Source organism: Abramis brama (assembly GCF_963993115.1).
Source record: "Abramis brama genome assembly, chromosome: 4".
Classification (NCBI taxonomy): Eukaryota; Metazoa; Chordata; class Actinopteri; order Cypriniformes; family Leuciscidae; genus Abramis; species Abramis brama.
Genome location: NC_139966.1, coordinates 43,695,934 through 43,718,553, shown reverse-complemented (window position 1 = coordinate 43,718,553; position 22,620 = coordinate 43,695,934). Strand labels below are relative to the sequence as shown.

The 22,620-nt window shown below is 41.4% G+C and overlaps 1 protein-coding gene across 8 annotated transcripts in view; it reads right to left on the bottom strand.

The window, feature by feature from the left end:
• The window catches only part of anks1b (ankyrin repeat and sterile alpha motif domain containing 1B), a 165,011-nt gene that overhangs the window by 37,351 nt on the left and 105,040 nt on the right, over window positions 1-22,620 (bottom strand). For all 8 annotated transcript variants that reach the window (XM_084111782.1, XM_084111787.1, XM_084111788.1 and 5 more), the window contains 4 exons: window positions 11,435-12,081; window positions 9,921-9,993; window positions 7,199-7,305; window positions 93-191 (listed from right to left, as the gene is read on the bottom strand). In XM_084111782.1, the coding sequence (XP_083967908.1) occupies window positions 93-191; window positions 7,199-7,305; window positions 9,921-9,993; window positions 11,435-12,081 (926 nt within the window). The remainder of the gene's footprint in view (window positions 1-92; window positions 192-7,198; window positions 7,306-9,920; window positions 9,994-11,434; window positions 12,082-22,620) is intronic.

The following is a 22,620-nucleotide window of genomic DNA, read 5'->3' as shown; positions in this document are numbered from 1 at the left end:
ACAAATTTGGTTCTGAATGCATTGTTAGCTGATATTTTTGGAGCTGGAAGCCCCCTGTGAGAGCCCTAGGAGTCCCTGATGTCTGTACTCACCCTGGGTAGCAGGCGAATAGCCTGAAGAAGTCGCTGTCTGTGGCCAGAGTTTAAAATCCCGATCTCCAGCAAGTCCTGGTCCTCCACAACATTACTGCCCTGCAGTACAAAAAAAAAAAGTTACAAATCTAATAAGCTGTACTACTATAAGGTTCACTGCCACATGTGTTAAAGTAGTAACAAACAAATACAATAATAATTGTTAATATTAATTCATACTAATAATAATAATACTACACTAAAAAAAGTTATTTGTTTTTACTATAAAGGTGCACTGCAACAATAACAATAGCAAAAACAAATAAACAAAGAAAATATTAATAATTATTATTATTATTTTTACATAGCATTACTGTCCTGATGTAAAAAAAATAAAACAGAATTGTATTACAATAAAGGTGCGCTGCAACAATGTGTTGATGTAGTTACAAAACATTTAAATAAACAAATTAATAATAATAATTTGTTATATATTGTGCACCACAACAAAGTGTTGAAGTAGTAACAAAAACAAATAAGCAAAGTAAACAAATAAATAAATACATAAAATAATAAGTACTATTATTATTAATAATAATTCATTAAAATATTATTATAGTTAGGTAGTTATAGTTTATTATTAGGCAGATTCCATCTAGTTTACATGGACAGATAAATAAGGCATAAGCTGCAATTTTCTCTAATTAAAAAAATTGCCCTCTTCAGTTTGCGCAAGCACGAACCCAATCAGAGATCCATAAGGCCATCAAACAGTATTCAAATCAACAACCCCCAACTTGATGTGCACAGGTGCAAGAAACACATGCTGTCACACACACACACACACACACACACACACACACACACACACACACACACACACACACACAAAACTGCTGTTCATGCAGAGTTTCACCTTTAATGACCTTTCACTAACTCCAATCAGACCAATCAACCTCCTATCCAACAGGGCCAGAGATCTGAAAATACACACTATATCTAACAAACACACACACACACACACACACACACACACACACACACACACACACACACACACACACACACACACACACGGCTTCCCTATTATATAATTAATAGTATCGCATTTCCACCATGTGATTCGCCCATCTACAGAACAGAAACAGGACAGACACACACACATGCACACGCACGCACGCACGCACACAGAGAAATACAAGGTGTATGAAAACATGCTGGCTATGATGTGTCTGTATCACTTCACAAAGCTGATAACCTTGGTGATCCAACAACTCAAGTATAATTTATAGCTGCTGAAATCACCTCTGAGCACCAACATCTGCTCCATTCACAGCAATACAATCCAGACCAGAGTAATGGCACTCGGAGTCGGAGAAGATTTAGATTAATTGCAGGTGTCCCAAGACATTACTAATCAATCACAGCACAGACCTGCTGAAAGCTCACTGCATACTGTATAATCTCTGCTATTTTTTTAAACAGCACAGTATGCATTATACAAAGATAAATGTTTGCAAAAGTATTATCCTTCATTGCTGTCACATTACACACTGCATGTTTAATTCAGCAAGCAGCATTAATACATGTTCAATACAAGCTTGTGTTAAATGTCTCAACTCTTAGCAGTTTGATCAAACAATGGGTCAAAAAAATTGTTTAAAATTAGAGTTGATAATTCCAGTTTCTTTGCAATTCAAAGGTCTAGTTGAGTCCATAGCATTTTGGGAAACAGTATTTCATACAGTGTGTTCTGCAAACTGGAATTTGGAAACTGCACAGTATAGATACTATAGTACTAATTTCAGCATTTACTGTATGTGTAAAAGTAAAAGTGCTGCCTAAATGTTACTGTTATAGATTAATGTAATGTTTAACATCCTTAAACAATGCATTAAGCTGTTTAACTGTTCTGTGTTTATTTTTTCCTTTCTCTTTACTCTGCCTTTAATTTATGAATGAAAGTTCATCATGAAATAACATCAAAGAGCGAAAAACATATTTATGGGAACTTTTTTATAGGAATTCAAGTAAAAGCACGATTAATTGTTCACCCTCATTACCCAACCTACTGTATACGACCTTCATTATGCTATGCAACACAAAAGGAGATATTATGAAGAAATGTTTTTGTCCATATAATGAAAGTGAATGGGAGCTAAAACAACATTGGACCACATAGACATTCATTGTATGAACAAAAAAAACAAAACATTTTATTTATTAATTAAAAAAATTATGTTTCACAGAAAGTCATAAAGGCTGTTTTTGGATGGAATACTCCTTTAAATGACCAGAAATAGGAAATGAAAAACTGTGTACTACTGGCTTTGTGATGCTAAAATACACAGTAATACAACTTCATATTTACACATGATAAACTGCCACACCATTCTCATCAACCAGTCTGTCAATGACTCACACAGAACCACAGTGACATCCACCTAATGTCCTCTAAAAGATCTCCAGGCATCTACAATAAAATAAGGTCTCCCTGAGGGGTGGAGAAAGTTCATTTTAATATCAAAAGATATTATCACAAAATAATAATGTCATTGTGTGAATGTTCTAGCATCCAAACAGTGTGAAGGATACAACAGCACATAAAAGAAACGTACACCATCTCAAACCCTCAAAGTTCAGAGTAAGATAAATGACCAGCACAATGACGCTGAATTGTTCATCTCAAAACTCCCAGAGGTCCTGAAGTGAGGGACCACTATCATCTCTCCGCCACTTAACTCTCTCTCTCTCAGGAAATGCGGTTGCCTAGCTCTTTCAGACTGAGGGCACTGTTGAAATTTTACTTGAAATTAAAATGACACATTGGTTCCAACTAAATGTTTCAGGCCGGTGCTGTATTCACGGTCTTCCTAATACCGAGGGAACACAGCGACTATGCACTGCAGTTCGTCCTTTATATCAACTTTATTTGAAGAAAAAGAAAAGCAATAACATTCAGAGAAACTTTATAAGCCAAGCACATCAGAGAGAAGCAGCAGAACTCCATCTAAAATTAATTGTATCTGAAGGCCTTTCAAAAGCTCCGTCCTACAGAGACCAGAGGCAGAGAGTGTGTGTGTCTCCAGATGTCCCATTCATCCGGAGGAGATGCTTTAGCTAGAGGAATAAAATTACATGGTAATGAACTGCTGACTGGACAAAAACAATTGTATTTTTTTATGTTAAAACACTTATCTCAGTTTAATGCGCAGAGACAACACTGGCTCAACCAATGACAGGAGTTTGGGGTGGGACTATCTGTTTGGCTGACCAATGGCCCTGTCCCAAATGGCACACTTCATATGAACTTGCGGTCTTGAGGACTTACAATGTCCGCTGCGTGCGTGCGTCTGTTAAGTCCACGAGACTGTAGGGTGTCCCGTTCGTCATTTCAGGTTTCAAAAGGGTTCTACCTCACAGTCAAAACGGCAATATGTCAAAAAACTCGGAGGAAAGGTTAGGGGTTAGGGTTTCATTTGCAACAAGTGTTCAGGAAATTTGTTTGTAAAGAGTCATTATTTTTTCTGTAAAAAAAAAAAAAAAAAAGACTGCAAGGTGACATCACTAATGCCTTTATTAGACTTCCTAAATCATAAGTAACTTTGAGAAAGTTTCATTACATGTAAAACAGTTTCCACAGGATTGCAGGGTCAATACAATTTATGAATGTTTTTAAGTTTTTAAGCAAATTTTAATATGTAAGAAAAAAATATACATACACTACCATTCAAGAGTTTGAGATTTTAAGTCTCTTCCTAGGCTACATAAAAAAATTTAAAAAATAAATACAGTAAAAGCAGCAATATAGTGAAATACTATTACAATTTAAAATAACTGTTTTCTATTATTATATGTTAAATTTATTCCTTTGCTGCAAATTGTATTTCAGTATCATTACTCCAGTCTCCAGTGTCACATGATCCTTCAGAAATCATTCTAAGATTTGCTGTTCAAGAAACATTTCTTATTAATTTATCCTTGCTGAATTAACACATCTATTTGTTTCTTAAAAAAATCTTACTGACCCCAAACCTTTGAACGGTAGCCTATACGGTATATTTGGATATATTATTTTACATATTTCATAGTCTTAAAAATGTGCATTACAGCTCAATTCCAAGACATGTTCTACTTTATATAGAAAATGCACAGCTGGCTAATGAAGGTTTAAAGCGCAATCATGTGTAACCTAAGACTTTAACGGAAATTATGCTCTTGAAGGATGTTTAATTGAATAAATTCAATTAAACATCCTTCAAGAGCATAATTTCCATTAAAGTGTGGCATTTTTCTCTCAATGTTTGCATCTGTACAAGTGAGAGGTTGTGCAGAAATCCCTTATATAGAGTTGTGTGGGCGTGTATTATGCTAATTACTTACTACAGGCACACATTGCTTCATTTTTAAAATAACTGGGATCCATAACTATTACAATGAGAGCAATTTAATGCTACTGTATGCACCTGTTGCGTGAACTTTTGCAGGAAAACCTTTTTGTATAAATGCACCTTGTACGCAATTATTAATCAATGAGAACCACTGTGAGCATGTTTATAAATGGAGTTTTGATAAGTTTTGACCTCCCAGATAAGGTCACGTTCAGTATTTTGTTTTGCTATAGCAGGTAACGCTGTCAATGCTGGCATTATGATGGGTGCTGGCAACTCAGCACTGGCTTCGGGAGGTTTTTAACACCCTATTAAAAATGCTCTGCAGGGAAACGGCGTAATCCATTTCCTTGACAACCGTTAGGAAGGAAACGCATTTTTTTTTTTTTACATTTCTATAGCTAAAATACTCTGTACTCTATTCCTTTCCTTTCTTTCTGTTGCCTCGGCAACTACAGGAATGGATGCAGGTCAGAGCTGGGGGAGGGTAATCAGCATGAGCAACTAAACACTCGCAGAAAGACTCATTACACACAAACATATGCACGAGCATCCGATTCAGTCACACAATGTATAGGATTTAGTCACAGCTCCATTATACATCAGCTCAGTGCAGTATTTGGACTACCGTTCCTATGAGTCTGTGGCTCACCTGGGAACGTCACCTGTTTTAGTAACAATCTCACTGCTATCTGCACTATGACAGCCATTTAGAACGGAGACATTATTCTGAAAAGCAACAGATCCCTTTGGCAAATCAGTAGTACAGTAGTTGTGAAATTGTTTCTTATAGAGCCACAGTCTGACTTAAATCAGAAATCTTAAAGTATAGAGCCATCAGCAACAGAACAAAACAGATTACAGTGACTGCATCTGCTCAAAGACATCGTTCTAGAAGCATGCAAGGTGAAATGAGTGATCTTAAAACTATTTTAATAATAGTTATTAAACTCCACATGTTCTAATGATCTGGAGAGTGTACACTAAAACCATTCCCTTAATCAGTATTTGTATCTTAAGACTTAATTAAAAATATAGTCTCTGAAAGTGTTATTTTCCCCTCTGGCAAATAGTTTTTTTTCCCCAAGCAAATTTTGTTAGATTTATGCTAAGGAACTAGGAAAACAATTTGCCAATGAATAGAGTATGATAATTCAGCGTATCTTTTCTGAAAACAAGCCTTAATATCAATAATAAATAATGCAAGTAAATTTATGTTGTTTTAAGCATATTTACACATTTGTACTGTAAAACAAGACAAAAATATTTGATTAAGAAAATTATATTTTGCAGTGTAGTGATTGTTTTACACCAACCACTGTGTGTGCTAAAGAAACATTAATTAAGTGTTAGAAAATTAGTTAATGGGTCACTCATGATGACTTTCATTTCATCAAATCATCAGGGAAAAAAACAGCAAAACTGACTGACAACATGGACTTTTTGGAACAATCATACCAGTTGACCAGCTAAAGCAATTAAATAAATTATTCAGATCCATCATAGACAAGAACCATCAAGCCCACTAACCAGCATATAGGCCCGGTTTCAAAGACAGGGCTTAGATTAAGCCAGGATTAGGCATTTAATTAGTTTTTTTATAAATGTGTCTTGAAAAAAAAACATTACTGGTGTGCATCTTGAGACAATACAATGGCACTGGCATATTTTAAGGTATGTCAGTGCAAGTTGATTTCAGTTAAAACAGCTCAAACATTTATTTTAGTCTGAGACTATCTTAAACCTTGTCTGTGAAACCAGGGATTAGTTAATTAGTTTAAGCCTAGTATGATTTTTGCAAGTGGACCATTCTGCCATCTGTGCTACATTTAAACCAAAAGTGTGATCTCTCTCTGCAGAAGAATTTACTGGTAATCATAAATGTGCAAGCAGTATTGATCAACTCTTCCAGGAAACAACATCTTCCAACTTGCCCTTTCATCTCCACAGGTGCTCCTGAACAATCATGATTGCTTTAACACTTTCTCCTCCAAACACACACCAGGCAAACACATTCATGCATTTGAACACGCCCACGGAGGACATGTTTTCTGCATTGTCAGAGGAGTGACGTTGACCACGTGTTGGAATGCAATGTCTCAATGAGTTAACATGCAGCACTGGATTAACAACAAAAGGCCCATTTCCCAGATAATACGTACAACATTAAGGTATTATGTTAAAGTTGTCTCATTTCTAATAATAATTTTTCTTTATTTTTTATTTTAATTTATATTTTCCTATAATATGGCTTTTTACTGAACACCTACTTGCTAAAACTTCTACAATCTTCTAAACTAAACATGTTAGATCACATACTTCTAATAAAAATGTAAAACTAAATCGCTTTGCTTTCCAAAGTTCCCAAAGTACTGATATGAGAGTACAGACAGGAAACACACAGGCCAGGCAATACATTCACATGATAAATGTAACAAAATCCAAGGGTATACTAAAGCCTTCATTACCTTTAAGGTCTACAGAACCAATGCTGAGCATTTTCCAACAATCATGTAACAGGAGACCAACAAAATAAGACACTGAGGACTCAAGTACAGAACATCTGACATAATCACAAAACAGCTTACCTGAGAACAAACAGAGAACACCAAACATTCAAGTACACATGCAAACCCACACCACCCACAAGATGCAACTGATGACTAATGAAAAAAAGGCACTCTCAGAACTGGCCGTAGGGAAAGACAGAGATGGAAGTGTGAAGGAGACACTCACCATAAACTGAACGTTGTCGAAGCCATTAGACAGCAGGTGGTTTTCGTACTGCACCAGACCGATGTTGTCCAGCCACTGTCCTACGGACTGGACGGGGCAGCGGGGGCCTATCAAGGGGTGCAGAGGGAGGCGTTTGAGAAGTGAGTAGCCATCCACCCGGTAGCAGCGACAGTCCGGCTGTGAGAGCTGGCACTGCCACATCATGTTCCGCGCAATGTGACTGTCAAACGAACCCGCCATGCTCAACAAGCGACGGAGAGCGCGAGTGCAAACAGGAGGGACGGAGAGAGCGAGAAAAAGGAGGTAGAAAAGTGATTTCAAGGAAACAAAGAAAGTAATGCTTAGAACAGTAGAGAAAGGGAAGAGAACAGAAAGAGAGAGCAAAGTAGAAGAGGGTCCTCTCAGGAGAGTGAGCGTTAGGGTCCGTGCTGGTGGAGAAGTACGCCGGCGGTGGAGGTAGGCATGCTGAAGGCTCCAAATTACATCCACAAGAGAGGTGAGAGATGCGCGATCACCAACCACCGCTTCAGCCGCTGTGCTGCTCAACCTGTGTCTCAGTGTGTGGAGAGTGCAGGCATGTGCATGTGTGCATTTGCGCGTGCGGGAGGGAGCGAGCGTGTGTGTGTGTGAAAGAGGATAGGAATGACAGCGTGCAGCTTGCTTGGTAGAATTCTGTTTCTCCAGCACTCCCACACTCATTTGTATGCCTCTGCATCCTGTGCCACTGTGCTCTCTCTCTCTCTCTCTCCCTCCCTCTTGGTCTCTCTTTCTCCCTCCCTTCTTTCCACTAGCTGTACCTCATATTGCCGATAATAGCCATCAGATCAACCCCAGCCTCTTTGTCTGAGTGCAGAAGCTGCTGTTGCTCCCTCCCACACGCACACACACATACATACACACACACTCTGTGGGCGTCTGTGAGCATTGGTGGAATGGTAACACAAACAGGCTTTCTGAGGACAAAAAAAAAAACGAGGGACCACTGCAGAGGAGAGGCAAGACAAAAGTATAGGAGAGGCAAGGAGAGGAGACGAGACAAGAGGAGAGGCGATGACGGAAAAGGTGAAAGTAGAGCAGATGAGAGGAGAAAACAGGAGTTGAGAGGAAAGTAAAGGTGAGAAGAAAGATGAAAGGCAACAACAGAGGTTGCAAAAAGAGAAATAAAAAGAGAGGAGGAGAAGAAAGGGAGGAGAGGAGGAGAAGAAAGGGAGGAGAGGGGAGGTAAAGTGGATGCCGTGAAAGAAAAGGTGAGGAGACAAGAGGCAGGGTGAAAGTTAAGGTGGCATGAGAGGCAAATAGAAGAGGAGGTGAAAGAAGAAAATAAGAGGAGACAGGACAGGAGAGGGAAGATGTGCAAGAACAGGAGAGGAGGTGGGAGGAAGGGAGAGACAAAACGAGAGAAGGTGAAAGGAGAGAAGGCAAGAGGAGAGGACAGGGAAAGTGAGAGATGAAGCGAAAGGAGAGGAGGCAAGAGGAAAGGCAAAATCAGATGATGCAAAATTAAAGGAGAGGAGAGGAGAGGAGAGGAGAGGAGAGGAGAGGAGAGGAGAGGAGAGGAGAGGAGAGGAGAGGAGAGGAGACAAGGGGAGAGGCAAATATAGAGGAAAGAGGAGGTGGGAGAAGATGCAAAAGGAAAGGAGGCAAAAATAAGAGGTGAGACAAGAATTTGAATGAGAAGGTGAATAGGTGAAAGGAGGTGAAAGGAGGCAAAAGGTGAGAGAAAAGAATGAGAGGAGGCAACAGGATACAAGAGGAGAACCAAAAGGAGAGGAAAGAGGAAAGGAGTAGAAGAGAGTAGGCAAAGGGAAAGAATACAAAAGGAGAGGAGGTGAGACAAGAGAATTAAAGGGGCAACAAAAGGTGAGAGGAGAAGACAGGAGGCAAATGGACAGGCACAAAGAGAGGATGAGAGAGGACTGAAGGTGAAAGGAGAGGCAAAAGAGATGGGGAAAATAGAAGAGGGGGTGAAAGGAGAAGAGAGAATGACAGGAAAGGAAACAAGAGAAGAGGCAAAAGGAGAGGAAATAAGAGGTGAGAGAAGTCGAAAGGAGGCAAAAGGTAAGAGGAGAGAATGAGAGGGGGCAACAGGAAACAAGTGGAGAGAGGAAAGGAAGTGAGAGGAGAAGAGAGGAGGCAAAAGGAAAGAAGAGGAGAGGACAAAAGGTAAAAGTGGGGTTAAAAGAAAACAGGGGATGGGGAGACAAGGGAAAGGCAAAAAGAGAGGATGTGAGATGAGAGAATGGAGAGTGGAGAGAGGACAGGAAGAGATAAAGTAAGTGGAGAGGCAAGTTAATTGTTAATTTCCTCATTATTAACTTTAATAGTTTTCTCTTTCGTTGCAGTGAGAATCTCAGGAGCGTGATTCTCCAGTCAATGAGATGTTCCTTTCCCTCTCAAAAACTAAACCGTCCTGAGATCAGCGCTTAGAGGTCTAAACTGTCCATCCACTTCTTGTCCCCCTGCTCTCATTATGACTACAGGAAGAGCACAGTGACGAGAGGAGAGCGCACAGTAACCATGGTTACATCTCAAAAAGCTCCCTGTCTATGAGCAGGTCTTTGACACTACTGAAGGAAACCCTCCTGTCTCACAGTGCTGCACACTTCACAGCCGTTAGTTGGTATTCTTACCATGAGCTCCCTATAGTTATGGATATATGTTAAATATACTGAGATGACTCACTATATGCATCAACATCACACACAAACATAGACACACAAACCTGAGTGATTCTCCGTAATCCCGTCCAACTCTGTGCCAATTCCAGCACCTATGGAGCTCATAATCTTGTCAATCTGTGGAGAGGATACACAGAGAGATAAATTGTGTGTTTGCATAACGGCAGGCTCTCATTGCTATTTTTATATCTTTATTCCATGGCATTTCCCCACAGACTTCTCCTCATTGCTCTTTTTCTACAAGCTCACTTTTTAAGTTTTTTCTTCTTAAATGCCAGTAATTGTGCTCCAAAACCACTTAATTGTTGGCTAAAAGCAGGGGGAGAAATGGGAATTTTGGGAAGGCAATTTATCACATTTATCAGCTTCGTTTGAGAATATGTCAGTTTCGGAGAGAGAGCAGGGAGTGTGTTTTTTGATGAATGTCTCCTCATTAAAATGACATTGATGTTCGGAGTGAAGAAAGTGTCGTTTCACAAAGCTGAACACCTGCCTTCAAAGAACAGCCCTCGCTGTGTCCCAGCAGACCGTGTTTTTACTCCAAAAAGAAAGCGGCTCGGAAGCCCCAGACTAACGGATGCAGAACTCTCCCCTTTGATCAGTTATTTCTAATGTATGTTCTCCTTTGAAGACCTGACATCTGGGTGAGGCTGGGGAGGAAAATGCTCTAATGCATTAAATCTATTGACTATGGAGTTTTAGTCGTCTTATGAAGCAGGAAGCCCCTTGTATCTAAATATAATCACTGACCTGAAAGAGAATTGACTCTAAAGAAGAATTCACACAATATTGGAGGCTGAGACTATTTTTATCATGTGTACTTTGTTTATTTTGATCTTTGATAAAATGTTGCAATAGGGTAATTTCTGTCAAAGATGTTCAGGTCATATTTTTGTCATTATTGTAATGATAATTAAGCACATTCCCACAAAATCTCTCATTACTGTAAAATAAATAAATAATGTAATATGAAAAAAAAAATTAAATAGCAAAGTATTTAAACATAATAATGAGAACTTGAGGGTTAAATGTGCTTAACTAACTGTCATGAAAATAAATAAATAAATGAAAATCAAATTAATCTAGGTTCTTTGTGCAAACAACACCTTATTTATTATTTTAATTATAGACATGTTTTTGATTTGACTTATCAGTTCACTCAGTATAATTAGGATGTCATTATTCAAAGGCACTTCCTCCATTAATTGACTGACTGCTTGACTTTTTATATGCTACATTACCCTGAATAAAAGCTGCCCTAAAAGAAAACAGATCACTGTCAGTGCAAAACAGAAGCGCAAAACGTGTCCCAGGCCTATCATTATGCAAACTTTATATATTAAAGAAACACATTAAAAATCATTTAGCTGCCATGACAACATTGGTGAATAATTTAGGCTTTCTGGCGAAAGGGCATGATTTTTGCATCACACATACAAAACATACGCCGAACACCGAAAGAAAACCTTTCAAGCCAGTCAGCTTGGTTACTTCAAGCTAAGTGAATTAATTAAGTGGAAATGATTCTGCAATTAGCTGGTAATTAAAACGTTATTACCTCTTCCCACTCTGCCGTAAAGGAGGGGGTTCTCTCCAGTCTGTTGGGGCTGCTTTTACCGGGGCTGCTCTGTCCTCTGGAACTCCACTGCTCCTCCTCGATGGGAGACACGGCCACCAGGTTGGAGTCTGACTTGGAGAAATTTCTGGACAGCTGAAGGTCCAAAACATTTTTTGGCATGGACCTCATCCTCCCAAGTGTGCAGGCTCTTTCTTCGTAGCTGGTATTGCCGCTTGCTGGGCTATTTCCGCCCCTGCTGTTGCTCCGGGCCTCCCCGTTCCTCGCATGCACCCCCGAGGTCTTGTCACCCAGTTCACCGAGCGGTAACGTGTCCTGGTTGACCCGTGTGTGAAAAATCGTCCTGTAGACTATCTGCGGTTTGGCTTCTCTTTGGGTCTTAAGGGCAGACGCCTCACTGCCAGTGCGAGGGAACGGAGGCGAGTACTCGGGCGCTCTGAGAAAATTCCCGTGCCGGACCGGGGGATCAGGAACGCTGAACTTTCGCACTTTGCCGTAGAGTTGGTAGGGGTTATCTGGGGATTCGCAGGCAGGAGATGAGCCGTGGAGGAGGCCGGCAAACTGCTCGGGAACGTGGCTGTTTCTCCGGTCGTCTCGCTCTATGCACTCTTTCTGGTGTACCGTCTCGTCTGCATGGGGGGTGGAAAATCAGTAAAATCAGATTCTCAAGGCTTCATTCCTTCTCTCTCCTGTTCAAGCTTTTCTTTTACACATAAAACACAAACACACATCAATAACAGTATAAATTTAAAACGTAACAAACCTAGAAGGAACAATGTCGCTTTGAGTGCCTGGACAGTGTCCCCCCTAAAAATATACAAATGTGTCCTCCCTCTGAAGTACAAGCACCCAGGCAGATGCTGGATATGAAATAGTGTTGTGTCTGTGTATATATGTCATTCGGTCGACTAGCTGTTGAGACTAGAACCAAATGAGTGCCTGAGGCTGGGGGCAAACCAATCTGTTCATTGGAGTGAGAGATACCCTGTTCTTGTCCTCCTCTTGTCCCCTACGGCCCACAGAGGACTGTCTCCTGCACTGTCCCATGTAAAGAAGCCCAGGACTCCTTCACTAAAAAGCTCTTAAAAGCTGTCCTCAGGCAGCATGTGATCTGTAGTGTAAATGAGGATCTCAGTTCATGGAGGTCACCGGGTTTATTCAGTTCTTGATAAATATGAGTGGTGTATATATTTATTTTTAGGCTCTTATGTTTAAATTCATCAAGATGTAGGTGTTCTTCATGTTTCTCTGTTTATTCTGTACAGTCATGAGCGTTGGAGGTTTTAGAGGTTGTTTTTGCTTGCTAAAATGTAAACAAATATTAATAATATCTAGATTTTAATATCTTTTCAGAAGAAAACATTAATGTTGCTTGCAGAAAACATGAATGTTGCTTGCAAGTTGAAAAGTCACCAACTCGATGCAAGGGGGTTTTCGGGTGGATTCTTACATGTTCAAGTAAACAAAATCATATTATACTGTATATATAGCTATAAAATGAATTTTCAAAGTTCTTATAAAAGTAATAGCACACCTTTCCTTAATAAGCTCCATGACTTGAGGTATCACTCTTGTCTGTAGCACAAAACGTGTGAGACATTTTAATGCACCTGAATTCAACATCTTCAAGTCTTAACCTTTAAGTATGAGCAATAGTAATAGGTCATGCTTATTAGGAAAACTAACTAGGTGAAATCTGCATACTTTTTAGCACATTTTCTGTGCTGACAGTATAGTTTTGAAATAAATATGGAAAAATTGTGTATTGTTTATTTCATTGTCAAATTGGTATTCAAAAGTATTTTCAAATTAACCAAAATTTCATAAAATTAACATGCAAGGGGATGTGTAGAATTGTGGAAAGATTTCAAGTTTTCTGCAAATGAAAATTACACACAAACCTAACCATAACTGTAATTATGATAAATGCAAGTGAAATTTGGTCAAATAAACAGACATTTAGTATGTTCAACCAGGCCATTGCATTCACACACAGAACACACGCACACATATTGGTACATCCTGCTTTGATCCTGTCCAGACAGTCACATGAGTTTCCCTTTTATCTCATAATGCAGAATAATCAACTGAACGGAACGCTGTGCTACAGGCCAAAATAACCATCGGAATAGAGGCATCTGAAAGGAACACAGAGAAAGATGCTATTTTTATTTAGCATCAAAAATGTGTCGATCTTGCATAAAGCTCACAGCACAAATAAACAAGACTAAATGGAGACCGAGCAAATTCAGCTTTGATGAATAACTAAAACGCCTCTCAAAAGCATTTCTGGTCCCATCACATCACAACCTCACAAGTCCTCAAAACAGGCTCTGAATGAGTGTTTTTTTAACCTCATTAAAATGTGCCTATAAAGCAGCACAGTAATGTCATGTAATATAAATCACAGGACTGCATTTGCATGTACTGCACCACCTCTACATGTTGGATCTCATATCTGGAATCTAAAGTGAAAAGGCAGCGTCCCGTGTGATAAATACGGGTGTGGACGGTGGAAGACACGCACCGCTTAAAAGGTTTTTGATGCGTATGCTGGATTGGACTCCAGCAGACAGATTTAGTGAATGCGGAGAGACATGACGCTAAACAGGATATCAGTATCTATAACACTCCGAGGGAGACATCAGAGCTCAACGCTCCCCCGTCCCGTCTTTTCCCGGCGTCGGTGCCGTGTTCCAGCTCGTGTAAACAGAATTTTCAACAGATAAAGATCAAATTACACTCCTGCAAGCTGAGGGAGAGCAAAACAGGTGGAGACAACAAGAGAATGAGTAAATCTTTCAGGAGTAAATCTTTCATTTAAAGGGATTGTTAAAAAAACTACTATCAGTTACTCACCTTCATGTTGTTCCTAACTTTTATGACCATTTTTATGATGCTTTTGCATCTTTTTATAATAGCATGGAAAAGAGTGACGAGTTCATTGTTCAAAATGTCTCCTTTTGTGTTTCATGGAAGAAAGAAAGTCATGCTACAGGTTTGAAGCAACATGAGGGTGAGTTATGGTAGAATTTTTGGCTGTAATATTTCACTTTTGACCCTGAAGAGAGAGGATAATGTTGTACAAAAGGGTCTGTGTCAGTTTTGATCATCTAGAGCGAAAGGATCGCAAGTTAAATGCCATGATGAGTTCATCCATTGAGAGACAGAAACAGCATGAACTATCATAACAGTAGTAAAGGTCACTGCCATCTCAGACAAAACAGCAGTCGGCATACAAAACACAGAGGCCTTGACCGTCATCTGCGAGAAGCCAAATACAAACACGCTGCAGGAAAAACTCGCACTGAAAAGGATCAAAGGAACAAGGTAGGTTGACTCTATCTGAAGAATTCAAGGGATAATCTCAAGGGATAAGTCTACACTACAAGAGAGTTACATGGCTCAACTAGTCGCCAGTATAAATTGTAGTTCACTGGTCTCTTTACTACACTAATAAAGATGCAAATCAGCCCCCCAAACCACAAAATGATGCCATTGCCAACAGAATCCTGATTGGTCTAATATCCGCATCAATAGTTTGAGAACACTGTATCAACAGTTTGAGAATACCGTATTTGATTAATTTAGCATCAAATAAAAGATAAACTGATAAAAGCACAAGTAAAAATGCATGTTAAAGTCAGCATGAAATGGAAGCTGCAATAGTTTTTCTTACCTATTGTGACATATATCCGAGTGAAACTTCTGGAATGAGAAAAAAAATGTAGGATGGGACTAGTTTTTTGTCCTTGGGAATTGATTTGATCATTGTGAAGTTGGGCGTTGCTAACTAAATGGAGGCAGATCTGAATGCCAGTTTGCAGTCAGTTGTGGAGGATATTTAGTCCCATTCTCCGCCAAGACATACAGTATGTCATGAAGAGAACAGACGCCGTTTTGGGCGGAGGGAGTTTAATGTTTTTTGATTAAATATTATGAGTGCACATAAATTTAAAATAATAATAATTATGTGCACAGATAAACCCTTTATAATAAACACGGTAACATTCTATAAAAAAATAAGAATTGTCAATTTTGATTTCATGGTGTCTTTAAAGGAAAATGAGTGTTCACCAAAGCTCACAGGAAGGCAGAAGTGGATAACCATCTACAGTATAGAAACCACTCAGCACACCTACACAGCCATAATGGAAAGTTCACATCAGTTTCTGGGAAACAGATCAAATAAAAAGCACAATTTATGGGTAATATAAAGGCAAGAGCGCTTCGAGATCTTTGCCACCATCACTGAGAAAAAATGTGTCACCAAACTACAACAGATAACAGAGAGAAAGAGATTGTTGTGTGTGTGTGTGTGTGTGTGTGTGTGTGTGTGTGTGAGTGTGTGTGTGTGTGTGTGTGAGAGAGTGTGTGTGTGTGTGTGTGTGTGTGGGAGAGTGTGTGTGTGTGCGTGTGTGTGTGTGTGTGGGAGAGTGTGTGTTTGTGTGTGTGTGTGTGTGTGTGTGTGTGTGTGTGTGTGTGTGTGTGTGTGTGAGAGAGTGTGTGTGTGTGTGTGTGTGTGTGTCTGAACGTTTTCTGCAAAATCAAATCTGCACAGGACTGTTTGGAAAATGTCTGAATAAAATAATAATAAAAAATGTAAAAAAAATGTATCAATCAAAGAACTTACTTGAGCTGGACAGAGACTTTCTTCTAGATCTGCTGTAAAGCCAATATAAATAAATAAATAAAATAAAATGACCTATTTCTACCCGAAACATTTATATTCACTAAAGAAATTTTGATTACACTTTATTTTGATATTCCACTTTAAACATTATAACTATAAGTAAATTTGCAACTACATGTAAACTAACTCTTATTAAACTATTAGTAGACTGTTATGTTAGGGTTAGATGTTAGGGTTCGGTTTAGTAGAATAAGTATATCTTATAATATCTGTTGGAGGACCATCACAATAAAGTGTTAGCAGATATTAAGCAGATAGTCTACTGATACTCTAATGAGAGTTAGTTGGCATGCAGATGCAGAGATACTTATAGTTAGTAGATGTTTAAAGTGGAATATCGAAATAAAGTGTAACCAAAGTTTTCCAAGACTGCTGGAACCCTGAACAAACCAATGTAATTCTTTAATTAAATGAACAAATATAACATTACAAAAATATAGAATTAATTAATCAATAAATTACCTGACAGTGTAATAGTATTTATACATCTTTTTTAGTGTCTTCCTCCTCCTTAATTTCTAATATCTGTCCCTTTTCCCATATTCCTCTCAGATTAGATCTACAGCTGGAACCGCAACAGGTGACATCCGGTAGTCATGGAGACAACACAGTAGCTTCCTTAAATTATGGGCTCAAAGGGAGAGATGAAACAGTGAAAGGAAGAAGACAGACAGAAAGAAAGAAAGTGATCTACTGCAGATTGACTGTGGCGACATCTTAACTGACCCACAGGGCAAAGAATCAGAGAGATCTCAGCAGAAGTTCTCAAGTCTTATCTGAGCACAGCAGAGAGTGCATCAAAAGCTCATGCAGGGTACAAAAGTCTGATCTGGGGTCAGCGGGAGGAAATCTATCCTGTAGCACAGCGTCTGAACTCTTCCCACGTAATTAGATCGCTAGGGTTACTTGTCGTAATTTATAAAAGACACATATATGAGAAACTTGAGCTTTGAGGTGAAAACAGTGGGCCAGAGATCATCCTCTGATAAAAACAAATCCTTCTCATTCAATTTGACGCACTGACAGGTTTCTGTGCTAAAAAAAAAAGAGAACAGGTGCAAAAAGCTACTGAATCACCAGCTGTTGCCCATTCCTTGTGTTTAAAAGGATAGTTTACACACACACACGCGCACACACACACACACACACACACACACACACACTGTCATCAATTATGTCATCATTTATACATTCCAAAGTCCAAAAGAAGTAACATAAAAGGCGTACAAACGACTCAAGTCACTATATATACACTATAAGCATTTTATTTAAGTAGTCTGTTATATTGTTATAAAGATCTTAATGATTTACATTACAAGATTGTCAGGATCATCAAATGTTTTGCCCATGTAAAAGCAACTTCACCAAAATACATATTTTTTTGCGATAGGTTTAGCCCTAATAAAACTGGGTTTAGCCCTGGTGTTTTTTCCTCCTTGAGTATGAGCTCAATATTCTCTTATATCATATATGTATACAAAAGCCACAAAGTCTGATGTAGCAATCAAATATGATACTAAAAAAAACTTTTTAGATTAGATTTTGTCAATAAATGGTTCAATTAAAATAAAATTATATAAATATATATTTCAGACTCCTTGAACTGCCACCTTATCGTGGTGGAGGGGTTTGAGTACCCGAACGATCCTAGGAGCTATGTTGTCCGGCGCTATATTCCCCTGGTAGGGTCTCCCAAGGCAAACAGGTCCTAGGTGACGGGTCAGACTAAGAGCGGTTCATGAGCCCATTATGAAGCAAATAAAAACAAGGACCAAGATGTTGTCCGGGATGGCGCAGCCGGAGGCCCACCCTGGAGCCAGGCCTGGGCTTGGGACTCGCATGCGAGCACCTGGTGGCCGGGCCTCCCCCCATGGGCTCAGCCCGAAGGAGTGACATGGGGCCGCCCTCCCGTGTGCTCACCACCTGCAGGAGGGACCATAAGGGGCCGGTGCATAGTGGATCGGGCGGCAGCCAAAGGCGGGGGCCGCGACGACCCCATCTCTGGACACGGAAACTGGCTTTAGGGACGTGGAACATCACCTCGCTGGCGGGGAAGGAGCCTGAGATTGTGCTCGAGGTTGAGAGGTACAGACTAGAGATAGTCGGGATCACCTCCACGCACAGCTTGAGCTCTGGAACCACACTCCTTGAGAGAAGCTGGACTCTCTACCACTCTGGAGTTGCCCATGGTGAGAGGCGGCGGGCTGGTTTGGGTTTGCTTACAGCCCCCCAGCTCAGCCGCCATGTTGTTGGAGTTCACCCCGGTGAACGAGAGGGTTGCTTCCCTGCGCCTTTGGGTCGGGGACAGGTATCTCACTGTTGTGTGTGCCTACGGGCCGAACAGCAGTGCAGAGTACCCGGCCTCTTGGAGTCTCTGGTAGGGGTGCTGGAAAGTGCTCCGACTGGGGACTTCGTCGTTCTACTGGGGGACTTCAGCGCCCACGTGGGCAGCGACAGTGACACCTGGAGGAGCGTGATTGGGAGGAACGGCTCCCCTGATCTGAACCCGAGCGGTGTTCTGTTATTGGACTTCTGTGCTAGTTACAGCTTGTCCATAACGAACACCATGTTCAAGCATAAGGGTGTCCATCAGTGCACGTGGCACCGGGACACCCTAGGCCGGAGGTTGATGATCGACTTTGTGGTCGTTTCATCCCACCTCCGACCGTATGTCTTGGACATTCGGGTGAAGAGAGGGGCGGAGCTGTCAACTGATCACCACCTGGTGGTGAGTTGGATCCGATGGCGGGGGAGGAAGCTGGACAGACTCGGGAGACCCAAAAGTACTGTGAGAGTCTGTTGGGAACATTTAGCCGAGTCCCCTGAGACCTTTAACTCCCACCTCCAGCGGAGCTTCGACCGGATTCCGAGGAAGTCTGGAGATATTGCGTCCGAGTGGACCATATTCTCCACCTCCATTGTCGACGCGTCCGCGGAACCAAAGGCCGAGGGCTCGGAGGTGGACTCGTCCATCACCCAAGCTGAAGTCACCGAGGTAGTCAAAAAGCTCCTCGGTGGCAAGGCACCGGGGGTGGATGAGATCCGCCCTGAGTACCTCAAATCTCTGGATGTTGTGGGGCTGTCTTGGCTGACACGCCTCTGCAACATTGCGGGGCGGTCGGGGACAGTACCTCTGGGCTGGAAGACCGGGGTGGTGGTCCCTCTTTTTAAGAAGGGGGACCGGAGGGTGTGTTCCAACTACAGGGGGATCACACTTCTCAGCCTCCCCAGGAAAGTCTATGCCAGAGTACTGGAGTGGAGAATTCGGCTGATAGTAGAACCTCGGATTCAGGAGGAACAGTGCGGTTTTCGTACCGGTCGTGGAACACTGGATCAGTTCTATACTCTCTCCAGTGTCCTGGAGGGTTCATGGGAGTTCACCCAACCAATCCACATGTGCTTTGTGGATTTGGAGAAGGCATTCGACTGTGTGCCTCGTGGTGTCCTGCGGAGGGTAGTCGGAGTATGAGGTCCGGGGCCCTTTGCTAAGGGCTGTCCGGTCCCTGTACAACCGGAGCAGGAGCTTGGTTGAGCAAGTCAGACTTGTTCCCGGTGCATGTTGGACTCCGGCAGGGCTGCCCTTTGTCACCGTTCTGTTCATAATTTTTATGGACAGAATTTCTAGGCGCAGCCAGGGGCCGGAGGGTGTCCGGTTTGGGGACCACACGATTTCGTCTCTGCTTTTTGTGGATGATGTTGTCATGTTGGCCCCATCAGACCAGGACCTTCAGCATGCACTGGGGTGGTTTGCAGCCGAGTGTGAAGCAGCTGGGATGAGAAACAGCACCTCCAAGTCAGAGGCCATTGTTCTCAGTCGGAAAAGGGTAGCTTGCCCACTTCAGGTTGGTGGAGAGTTCCTGCCTCAAGTGGAGGAGTTCAAGTATCTTGGGGTCTTGTTCACGAGTGAGGGAAGGATGGAACGGGAGATTAACAGATGGATCTGTGCAGCTTCTGCAGTACTGCGGTATGCGGTCGATGTACCGGTCTGTCGTGGTGAAGAAGGAGCTGAGCTGCAAGGCGAAGCTCTCGATTTACCTGGACTCCTTCCCGGGGAGGTGTTCCGGGTGCGTCCCACCGGGAGGAGACCCCGGGGAAGACCTAGGACACGCTGGAGGGATTGTGTCTCTCGGCTGGCTTGGGAATGCCTCGGTATCCCCCCGGAAGAGCTGGAGGAAGTGTCTAGGGAGAGGGAAGTCTGGGCATCTCTGCTTAGACTGCTGCCCCCACGACCCGGCGCCGGATAAGCGTACCGTAAAACTTCAAATAATAGCCGAGTCCCAAATAGACACCTGTCTCTTTTACACGCCTGGTGTGGCTACAGGTTTGGATAAATAAAGGCCGGTCTCAAATAGAGGCCCTGTTTTTTAGTTTCGGGTTGTATTTAATCTTCTAAAACCAAATGGAGCAGATTGCGCACGCAAGAGAGCCCTGCACATCTGGGCGGGAGCTGTTAGCGCAAGCAAGGCAGGCAGAGTTAGCGGAGGCCGGAGAGGGAGAAGTGGAGGAGAGCGACGAGGAGGAGGAATTCCCCAATGAACTTGTAGTTGAGGATCGCGCACACCGTACGAGAAGCGCAGCGCCGCATCGCATCTATGACAACTCCAGGTATCGCACACCGGACGCGCACTTTGTCAGTTTATGGCCAGCAATATAGTTATGTTTAAGGATATTATGGAATTAAGATCATGTCTGTACTATGTTATGATTGTACTGTACAATTAAATAGAATCGTTGCTGCAGTCTGAATTCACTTTACCTCAGAGCGTCCGTTAACTGAATGAATTGAGAATATCACCTGAAAATCCGATAACATCAGCAATTTTCATTCAAGCAGGTGATTTCTGTAAATGAATGTAAAACTGAATGTATATTGCAGCACAGGGTGAAGTCAGTATATACATTAACGACGATTTGAGGCAATGTACACTCATAGAGAATAATGTGTTCGAATTTTAAAGACGTGGCGCTGCGCTTCTCGTCTGGTGTGCGACCCCCTTTAGACATACGGAAATGGCTAATTCTTACATTAACTGATTTGTTAAACACAGATATGATAACCTCCTACTGTCATGCTCATCTCAACACTAAATTAAAGGCCTGTCTCATATAGACGCCTGTCTCAAATACAAGCCGGTGCAGTTCGGCAATTTGGGAAAATAAAAGCCCGGGCTATTATTTGAAGTTTTACGGTAATAAGATGGATGGATGGATATTTAAGACTATTATTTTATATGTCAGGCTTTACAGGGTTAATTCTCATCAATAATACAACTCACCATATTTAATACATGCAAACCCAAATGAGATTTGAGAGAGATCTTCTCACACAAATCCATCATATAACTCCAGAAGATTTAGAATATAGAGCTCAAGTACTATTGAAACCACAGTAAATGAGGACTTAATTTTGATTTTGGGTGACTAGACTGCTGGGTGTGAGAGCAGCTTACGGAGTTCTTATCCAGATGATGAGCTTACTGCTGTATTTCTGACTCACTAGTGTGAAGAGCTCCTCCAAAACATGCAGTAAACAGCAGGGAGGAGAACATCAGCCAGAGCCAGTGATACAACAGGAGCCGCAGTGCATGCTGGGCCGACAGTGAAGAGCGAATCTCAGCTTGAATCTAAAGCCCAACAGGGGTTAAATTAAAAAGAGTATATTCTTAAAAAGTTGTGAACCTTCCCTCCCTTCATTAAACATGGAGAAACACCCATGGTTAAAAATATCACATCCTACAATAATGCTAGATCACCTACCTCCTTCTTGAAAACCTCTATTGCGCTCGTATACTTTAGCAAACAGGTATGAAGCAGCAAAACAGCCAGCAGAACTTTCCAGGAGGACGATCTTATGAGGAATGAGGTTATGTGTGCGAGTCCCACCTCTGAGGACACACTCGCACACATTCGTTTACATGTAGTTTTTCATTCTCAAAGATCTGATAGGGCCACTGTTGCCCCACACAGCATTCCAGTGATGTTTCTGTGCACACATTTACACACACTCATCTGTACACATACTCGAACACACACACACACACACACAACACTGTCATGTCTTGTCATGTCACAACAGAAACTAAATAAGTACTTTAGACGTATGTATTTGTGAGCTTATACAGTATATAGTAACTTAATGTTAATGTTGTTTGTCTATTTAGATTAGTCTGAAATTCTAAATCAGGGTGGGGTTGTAGATGCAGGAGGAAGTAATGATGGAGAACAGTAGAAAAAGAGCAGAATGGGCTGAGCCGCTCACAAACGCGCACACACACACTCTGAGCTGATGGCTGTCTCTTCCAGTGGATTAAAGGCCACATGTTTAATTGCTTGTTAACAAATGTTTACTGCGCCGTACTGAACTGCACCCATTTCCTGCCAAAAATAGGAGCAGAGATCCTGCCAGTCCTACAGCAGCTAACAGAGAGAGGAAGAGATGAAAATGTATGTGCATTTTACATACAGTTTAATAAAT